Genomic DNA, 9,534 nt, shown 5'->3' on the forward strand with positions numbered 1-9,534 from the left:
CATTGTCCCATTTTGTGCCCAGCAAAGCCTTTGTGGAGCCCTAGGGCAGGGTACCCTCCCTCCCTCCCTCTGCAGATGGGACCTGTGTGTTCCTTGAGTTATTTCTGAAAGCCAGGATGTCTAGCTACTACCTTCCCCAACTATTCCAGGAATTAAAGCTGGTAGAAGAGGAGCTGTAAAAGCTGTTCCCAGGCTGAGATCAGCAAGAGTCCACCTAACTAATTGGACTTTGGATAAGGTCCAAAAAAGGCATCAGTCCAAAATCTGTCTTGATTGAAACACCATTGCAATCAGTAGAATGACACTAATTATACACGGTATGAGGAAGCTGTTGCCCATCCTTGGCTCCAGTCCCTCCCTGGGATGGAGGCCGATGGGGAGCCAGAGAGAACTCACCTCCCTTGCACCACCCAAAACATTTTCTCTGTTCATTTCACCCAGTATTCAGGGCCTTTTGAGCTTGCCAGTAGCAGATGAAAATGTAATAGATGATCTCAAAAAAACAGTGTTTGTGCAGAGTGAATCCCAGTTCAGTCCGTTGCAGCTATTTGGCTTTTCCTTTCTGCACGTTGGAAAATAAAAATGGAAAGCATACACAGAAATTCTGCTAGGAACAGCACATATAGTCAAAAGCACAAACTCCTTGGCTACGTCACCTTGGAAAGAGGTTACCAGCAAGAGGCTAAAAGAGACTATCTAAAGAGACAAATGCTTTTGATTTTTTGGGTTCATTTCCCTTCAGTTTTTTCCTCAAAAAAAAAAAAATCAGATTTAGGCCCTATTTAAATAGTTCCATTTTCTGCATTCGATTTTGAGTTTTTCAGAATGGTGATGCAAGAAACAGTAACCAGAGCAACAATTCCAGTCTTTCACCCAGCACTTTTTGCAAGGGTTGTTCCAACAGCCAGACAGTGAGCCTGCCTTGAGCAGAGCTTTCTAGGACAGCTTTAAGCATCTCAGCCCTAGCTTCCGATCTCAGCAGGCTTTGGGTTTTTTGTTTGGTTTGTTTGGTTTTTTTTTCTTCTGTTTACCTAGTGTCTATTGTCAGATATTTCAACCGTAGGTAATGAGACAGGGATTGCCTTTTCCATTGCTTGTAAACAGTACGCAGTGGGGCTCCCTTCCTACCTGGAGTCTCCTGGTGCCACTACAAGATAAGCTAATAATTAATCAGAAGAAATGCGCCTTGCGGAAACATTAACAGATGGCCCATCAGCAGCTCCGATTTGAATCACCGTGTTAATAATTTCTGCTCCTTTGCTTGGTCCAGCTGGCTCTGAAGATGAGCGCTGTGTTTCTCCTGCTCTTGGTGTCCACTGCCAACATCGGTGCCGTGGAAGAAAAGGGTCTGCCGAGACGGGAATCGCGGCGTGTCTCGTGCGTGCGATGCTGCGGGCCTTCAGAGCAGCCCGTCTCCGTCATGTCCTCACGATACACAAGGATGAGCAGTGACCCTGCCTATTCTGTACCCAAAGTCCAGCCCACTATAGATATCACCATCCTCAAAGGTGGGTAAAGCTGACTACTGCGATAACATCCTTTATCTTACTTGCTCACCCTCATTTTGCAAGCTGTGCTCATCCTTACAGTAAGAAACTCATCCACCTTATTTACTCAAAAGAAGGTCAAGGGGTGACGTGGCACGGGCTGCAAATGTGTGCAAGTGAGATGAGTTGGCAAAAGGCTCTAATCCACCAAAAACCAAAATCACTGGAAGCTCAAGTTAGGTCATGCTAAAAGCCAGATGCAAATGTTATCAGAATTACTAAACGGTAGAGTTAGAAACTAGAAAAGACACTCACTCACTTTTTCCGTTGCACACTTTTTTGTCTCAGTAAGGCAAGCAAACAAACATTAGGCAGGTCCTACAGGAGACATGCCAGGGAGTCCCGTGAGCAGGGATGTGCAGACCAGACAAACCCAACCACCTCTCCCAGGCCCACATCAGACCCCAGCAAAATCAGTAACTTTTCTTGCCTGAACCTCTGCACAGAGGGTCTGGGCTCATGAATACTGGATTCACGCAACCAGTCTGGTCAGGCCCTGGAGTTCCACCACTGGTCACTGAGCGTTGGCACCACAAGCTCAGGAGAGCCAAGCTTTCACCTGGCGTTTTTATCCTTCTGAGAATTAGGAGGGTGCTGGTGTCTAACAAATGCTTCCAGACATCTGTGCTGGGAAAACAGGGTTTTAGCACAGCTGCTTTCCTTGTTGTCCATGCCAGGATGTGTCTGCAGCTTGAGCCTTGCATGCCTGCGTTTGACATCGTTTTTCTTTATGCTCACAGGTGAGAAGGGTGAAATGGGAGAGAAAGGGTACCCTGGAGCAGTGGGGAAGGAAGGAGAAAGAGGGCTACGTGGCTTTAATGGACGGAAGGGACAGAAAGGCCAGCCTGGCCCGCAAGGTCATTCCTGCAAGCAGCTCTACGCTGCTTTCTCGGTGGGTCGGAGAAAACCCCTTCATAGCTCAGACTACTTCCAGCACGTCACTTTTGACACCGAGTTTGTGAACCTCTACAAGCACTTCAACATGTTCTCGGGGAAGTTCTTCTGTTATGTGGCAGGAATCTACTACTTCAGCCTCAACATCCACACCTGGAACTTCAAGGAGACCTACCTGCACTTGATGAAGAATGAGAAAGAGGTGGCCATCCTCTACGCCCAGCCCAGCGATCGGAGCATCATGCAGAGCCAGAGCCTGATGCTGGACCTGCAGGAAGGAGAGGAGGTCTGGGTGAGGATGTTCAAGCGGGAGCGAGAAAATGCCATCTATAGTGAGGAGTCTGATGTTTACATCATCTTCAATGGCCATTTAATCAAGCCAGCCGTAGAGTAGCCATTCATCAGCTTTAGGCTCAAAGCTTTGGTAGCTACATTAGGGTCTTCCCTCTTAGAAACGCATATGTCTAGTTCCACTTGGAAGGATTACAGGCCTCCTGACATGCTGACAGGGCCGTTTGTCCATGCCAAGGACACCTGTGTGGATGGAGGTGACTGTGCTTCAAGGTGGTGCAAGCTGCACAAGCACCAAGAAGGCTTCAGCCCTTGTGTGCCCTGGAGAAGCACACAGGTGGTCCCAGTTCTGCAGCCCTGTATAGATCCCCCATAATATCCCTGAAGAGTTTGCCGAGTTGGTAGCAAAAATTTAACCTCTTTGCTCTGCTTTAGAGAAGACATTTTAGTTATATCTAAGGGTCACCTTCAGATACCAGTTATCTGGGTGCTAGTTAAGGAGTGTCATTACTCCTACAAAAATACTTGGGTATCTTTCAGTGTTCAGTATTGCTAATAAGAGCCCACGCTCACCAACACGAACATCAGGTCTGCTCCACTCAGGTGGGCGAGAATGCACCAGTGCTGAGAGCAATATTTTGCGCAGTACACTTACCCTAAACTATGTTTTTGTTCCATTTCATCTAATATTACATTCTGAGAGCATAATGTTAGAATTAGATAAATAACAGCACATCGATCTGGCAAAGCTTTTTCAGAGGCATATACTTTTAAGTACAGCTGTAGCCGCATGCTATAACTTCGCTAGACTTCCGTACTGCTAGCAACGCTTCTCACACAAGAGCATCCAGCATGGCTGGGAATGCGTGTATTTCTCATTTTAAGGAAGATGGTGGGCGCTGCCTTAGGATCCAATTTCAGAGCGCTCATCGCCAAGCTGGAATTTGAGGCCACGCTCACGTCTGAAAGCTACCGTCTTGTAGCTTTCCTCATTTCCAGACAGTGGAGAAGAACCTGGAAAGAAAAAAGGTGCTTTAATGCAAGCAGTGATACTTTAGGGTATTTGGTTTCTTTTTTCTTAAAAATTTATCGACATAACAGTGGAAAGGTACATGCAGCAGCAAGAAACATTATTTTCCCTAGTTGCTCCAGTCCCTTGTTTGCATCCTGAACCATTTGTATGAAGGATACCTGAAAACTTCCTGCTTCACTGCTGTACCTCGCCTATCCACAGCTGCTTGGAAAAGCAGCTGAAATAAAGATACTGCTTTGAGTACACTTGCTCCGAGAGCCCTGGGTTTGCTTTTTCACAGAACAGGACTGAAAGCACTGGACTGAACATCCAGACCCACATAATTGTCTCAGGTGGCAATTTTAGTTACTTTATCACTAACAGACTCCACACACTAGACTGACACCAACTCTTCTCCTTGCAGGCCAGTAAACAGCCATCATCAGGTATCAGGACGGGGAGACAGAAAAGTTAATGACCCCTTGCTGTAAAATAAATACTGAAGCTCTGAGGTGTCACAATCTTTGTGAAGACAGGAACTTTTAAGTAGCCTATCTGCAAAGTAAATGCATGGTGCAAATGGGTCTACAAACATCATGTCTGCTCCTGCTTCCATCACAGCCTGCAACCCCGAAAAGGAAAAGCGGGAAACTTGCATAACTTTAAAAAACATTCCCAGTTGGCATTTTATGCCTACCCACCACCGACCTGCTGTCAGCTACCCCCGCTGCTTAGGTCAGGCCACTGCGCAGCATTTCCTTCCCACCCTCCTTCCAAAAAAGCTTCCCGATCAGCCGTGTCCATGAGGATGACGGGAAAAGCCCTAATGGCTGCACTGCTTATTTGCAGCACACCCCTTAGTGCTGAGGGCACCCGCAGGAGACGCCAGCCCTGGGCGAGCACAGGCGCAAGCAGAAACCTTTCCACTGCGCTGGCCTCGGTGAAGGCATTTGCAGGCTGTTTTTCCCAGCCGCATACCTCACTTGAGAGCTCAGAAAAAATCTTTTTTTCCCCCCACTTCTTTTGTCCCTAGTTTTGAATCATTCCCCACCCAGACTTAGATTCTGCAGCTGCAGAAAGTCAAACTCTGCCCTCAGGGTACCGCTAGCGGAGGACCACGTGAGATGCCTGTGGTGGAGCAGGGGTTGTTCGCTGAGGCTGATGCGGTCATGGGGCTGTCTAACATTCCTCGCGTATCGAGCGGTTTCACCACAGCTTTTGCTCACGCCGTCTGCAGTTCCCTGCATTGACTATAATGAAAAAGGAAAAAAAATGATCCGGCCCTCTTAAAATGTCATGCCCAGCTGGAGTTATTGACAGTGCTTAACCCAGCGCTGGAAAAAACACACCGAGAACGGGTTTATGTTCAGCCACACTGATTCTGGAAAAGTTACTTTCTACTGGGAAGCAAGCAAAACCCCATCCACCCACCTGTATCGCTCTATATGTGTATCTCCGTAACACCCAGACACAGAGAGGCTCTGATTGCTGAAGCGATACGACACCTTCAAAATGCGTGTGACTGATACACCGGTGGCATAAGCAGGAGAATCATTAAAGCCACATTGGTTTCAGGTGCAGGATAACCTTTCAGATAATAAAAAATGTTATTGGGTTGCCTGCACTATTCAAATTAGTCATAGCATCAAAGAACTAGCAGTCTCAAACTTCTGAGTTCTTTGGGGAAAAAAATGAAATATCTAAAAAGCTTAATGTACAAAGCCATTCATACCTTTTGAGTGCATCCATCATTCTTTTTTTTTTTCAGCTTCAAGGGCTGGGACAAGCATCCCTGTTTAGAGAAGTTTAATGAGCCAAATCCAAAGCACAAATATTTGGGATCTGCTCATCAACATACAGGCAGCTTGTCAGGGCCTGTCATATAGAAACAGAATTAAATCCCTTTTTTCCCCCCTCAGTAATATGTGGCTTGGAAATTAAACTTTGAAAAAAGCTTTTTAGGTTCTCTTTTGAAGAGAAGAAAGTGGCGGGGTTAAGTGCTGAAATCTAAATGAAAAGGAAAAAAACTTAATTTGTATTTGTTTTTCCAATTATTTCCCTAAATCGGTACTTCATATTTCATGCTTTGAAATAAGTCACCAGGGATCTGTTAGAATCATTTCTGCAAACCCTTCGGTGAACAGTATTACACAGAAATGACAAAACTGCCTCAGTTGCCCTTAAGAAACTTCAGCTCTCCTGGAGGTCCCTCTCAGGATCCTTGTGGAAGATGAAGCCCCCATGGCACAAGGCACCAATAAACCAATCTGCCAAAATAACCTTACCTGTCCTTGGGGCAGGGCCAGAAACAGGGGAAGCGGAGGAACCTGTTGGGATCATATACAAGGAGCTGTAAACGGAGAACGGGAGCCTTCCGTAACAGAAAGGTTATGGAAAACATCAGGTGAGAAGCATCTGCCCCCCAAAAATCTCCTTTGGTGGGCATAGAAAGATTAAACCAGACTTTTAAGACAACATAACTTTTGTTTTCTGACTGCAAATCTGTACAAGACTTACACTTACTAGCCCGAACTTTGGCAATAGAGGGGAGATAAACTCATCTAGCACCCTCGCCCTCATTTCTTCAGCATCAGAGCCCCAGAAGAGCTCCTCATAAGGAGAGAACGTGCTAGGACAGCGTCTGTTCTTGTACCAAGGAGGTGATGAATGGAAGAGAGCAAGCAAATGACATGCCCATATCCACTGGGGGTAGGGCAAGATTTATGTTCAATATAAGGAAAAAACACTTCAAGTAGAAGGAGAATCAGACTCTGCAAGTGGCTGCAGCCTTAAAAATGAGCTCTCTACCCCAGGATCTTGCCCATCCCAGGGCAGCTCTGGCTTAGAGCAGAGGAATGCAGCACACTGCACCTTTAATCTTCTTTTTCTGTAGATTTAAGTAACAGCTTTTTTTTTTTTTTCTTGAGGAAAGGCTGAAAAAGCCAGAAGAAATAGTTCCCACTAAAAATCCCCATATGAAGAAGCTGAGCCAGGCCTGCTTTCACATTGCTTTAAATATGCTTCAGCTGCAATTTCCAGTATCACAAACCCACACGTAAGAAAATCTGCAGCATAGCTTGGTAATTACTGGGGATCTATCTGTCCCGCTGAATCCTCCGCTTAAGCCTGTCTTATGACTTCCAAATGTGCTCATTCACTACCCTTCCTCACATTATTGCACTAAATGAAGCATTGCATTATGACTTGTAGGATTTCTACAGAGCCCTTACCACATAATTGCTCTATAACTTGTTTTTGCTCATTTTCTCAATTCTTACCTTGCAAGCATAAAATGTGAAAAAAAAAAAAAATCCTTGCACTTGCAGACTTAACCTAGAAACACCACTTCTCTGAGTTCAAACACAAAAGCATCTGACTCCTTACAGGGTCTCGACCCTTTTTTTCTTAGAAGCTTAAAAATAGTACAGACTCTCCTTCCCTTTCCTTCCCCTCCTCTTTCCCACAGAATTTAGGGAGGGTGCTTGAACTCCTCTTTATATGGAGAAGCAGCAAATCACCTGGAGCCCACCTGAGGCTGCCTTAACAACTTGAGGGGCTGTATAAGGCAGCAGTAAAGGCTGGGGCACCTGCTGGGCTTGCTGGGGTGGGGTGTGTGAGTTTCCTGGAGCTTTAATGAGTGAGGTGCTGGGAAAAATTTTAGATTAGAACTGTCCTTTAGTACTTAATAGAAGATTAGAGGAGATGCTACTTTTGTTCTACAAGGGCCCTTCTGGGGTCCCACTGCTGGTGCTGCAACTCCTTTGCTGACCTAGCAGAAGATCTTGCTCTTAAAGAATTTAATGCCTTTTTGTGTGGTCTTTAAATAATGCTATAGCTACTGAGAAATGACTGTCTTGAAAGAGGTGTTAAAGGGCTTATAATCCTGGCTGTGACAAACCAGTGTTCAGGTTAGTAGCTCTTACAGTGTTATTAGAGCTCATTATACCAGGCAGAGCTGGTGACTGGGATGATGCTTAGTACTTTTGAAGCCAAATGGCATCAAGGAAACTACAACCTCTGTGTGCTCCCTGTTTTCTCTCTTAGTTATTCTGTTCCTGTATGCTTGTTTCTGGTCAAACCTTGCTGCTCTCTGCTGTCAGCCTCATCTAACTTGATTAAATTTCTGAACTAGTTCATTGAGTCTCTCAGATGGTTCTGGTGCGCCGCAAAGCAGAAGTCATCTTATTTAAGAGAGCCCTTATTGCACTTTCTAATTCTCAATAAATAGAGCAGCAGGTGAAGATTAAGCCTTCATCTTGCTGTAGGTTTAGCAGTGAACCTGAAGCACAGTTAATTGCCTTGCTTGCACCCTTATGGTGGTAATGAGTAGTCAGAGCCAGGTGAGAAGAGGACCTGGGAGGGCTGACGCTGTCCCCTGAGCTAACCACTAAAGCAGTCTGGCTCCTGTGCTCTGTCCTGCTCCCATAGCACCAGCACATGTGAGAGAGGATGTGCTCATCCTGCTGCTGGCTCCCTGCTTTACAGCAGCTCCCTGAGCCAGGGTTAGAGTTGATAAGCCCACGATCTTGCTCTGTGCTCAGTCTTTCAACTGTGCTCTTCAAAGATAGGCTGATTCCCTGATTTGATTTCAGCCTGCAGCAATAAGCCGTCCCTTCGTAACTGCTGTAATCACAGTTCTCTTCTGGCTCATCATAAGCTTAGCAAGGGCTGTGAACTAGCGTGAATCGGGCTTTTCCCAGCCGAATGAGACTGCTAAAATCCCTATTCTGCCGACTTTCAAAATGTTAAGTTCCTCTAAGCTCTAGCTCTTTGTGGTTTTTTCTGCCTGTAAGTATTCAGAGTGGGACCTGACAGCAGACATGCTTGTCCCCCAGCAGTTCAGTGTTGCTCCGTCGATCCCAGGCTGCGTTATAAGCCTGACTAGGCACGAAGCAGTTTGTGCTGAGGACATGCTGGACACTTTTGGAAGCCTGACTACCCTCCTCATCCCTTTTGAAACCTCTCTTCAGGTAACCAAGTCTTAAAAGCAGTGATGACATGACAACTAAAACCTGAAAAAATTCTTCCCGGGCCTGTTGGGGATGTGCGAGAACACCCAACGCGCGGGTGTGCGGCAGCTCTGGCGCTCGGTGGGTTAGCCGGTACCGCGGGCACCCCCGTGCAGTGCCCTGCTGCATCCTGCTCCGCTGCTGGTCGCTCCCCTCCCTCCCCGGGGTGCTGCAGGCTGTCGCAGCAGGGGCGTCCGGCGGACCCTGCATTCCCACCTCGCAGCCTTGTTTTGGGTAGGGAGGCTGCTTCTGGTGAGGTTTCGTCCCTCTTGGCTTTCTGGAAGGATCCTTCTCTGTCGGTCAGGGTAAGCACAAAAGGAACCTCTGCCTTTCGGCAAATTGCTGTCTTCCTCTCAGTAAGGAAACTTCTATCTTACAACAGGAACGGGCAGATAACATCAATGCAGATAAGGAAACCAGGCAACAAGTAAAGCTAATGGGTTGCGTTTGGATGAGTTGAATGGAACTTAACGATTCTAGTAAGAACCTATTCAGGAGCAAAGATTTAAAGTAGCAGATAAAATGCAGCAGATAGAATAGGAAAGTGTTAAAACAAATAGAAACCACTTACAAGCCAGGGAGCAATACATAGCTAAAAGGCTGGAGACTTTGGCCTGTGCCAGCCGTGCAGGCATGGGGTGCTTCCCCACCCCTGCCCTGCAGCCTGCCTGGGTAGGAGGTTGGGAACGGTATTTCCCAAACCGCCGGGCTCTGTCTCCAGCCAGAGCAGCAAGGGGTGCCCCAGGACAGGCTGGGGACCCCCCATCCTCCCCCCCGAGAG

At 46.7% G+C, this 9,534-nt stretch overlaps 1 protein-coding gene across 1 annotated transcript in view; it reads left to right on the forward strand.

The window, feature by feature from the left end:
* Nucleotides 1–2,835, forward strand: part of LOC104617984 (complement C1q tumor necrosis factor-related protein 1-like) — a 9,573-nt gene extending 6,738 nt beyond the window's left edge. The window contains exons 2-3 of the mRNA XM_010283454.1: nucleotides 1,271–1,508; nucleotides 2,288–2,835. Coding sequence (XP_010281756.1) covers nucleotides 1,283–1,508; nucleotides 2,288–2,835 — 774 coding nt within the window. The 5' untranslated portion in view covers nucleotides 1,271–1,282. The remainder of the gene's footprint in view (nucleotides 1–1,270; nucleotides 1,509–2,287) is intronic.
* Nucleotides 2,836–9,534: the final 6,699 nt, after the last annotated feature.

This window comes from Phaethon lepturus, unplaced genomic scaffold (assembly GCF_000687285.1).
Source record: "Phaethon lepturus isolate BGI_N335 unplaced genomic scaffold, ASM68728v1 scaffold37713, whole genome shotgun sequence".
Taxonomy (NCBI): Eukaryota; Metazoa; Chordata; class Aves; order Phaethontiformes; family Phaethontidae; genus Phaethon; species Phaethon lepturus.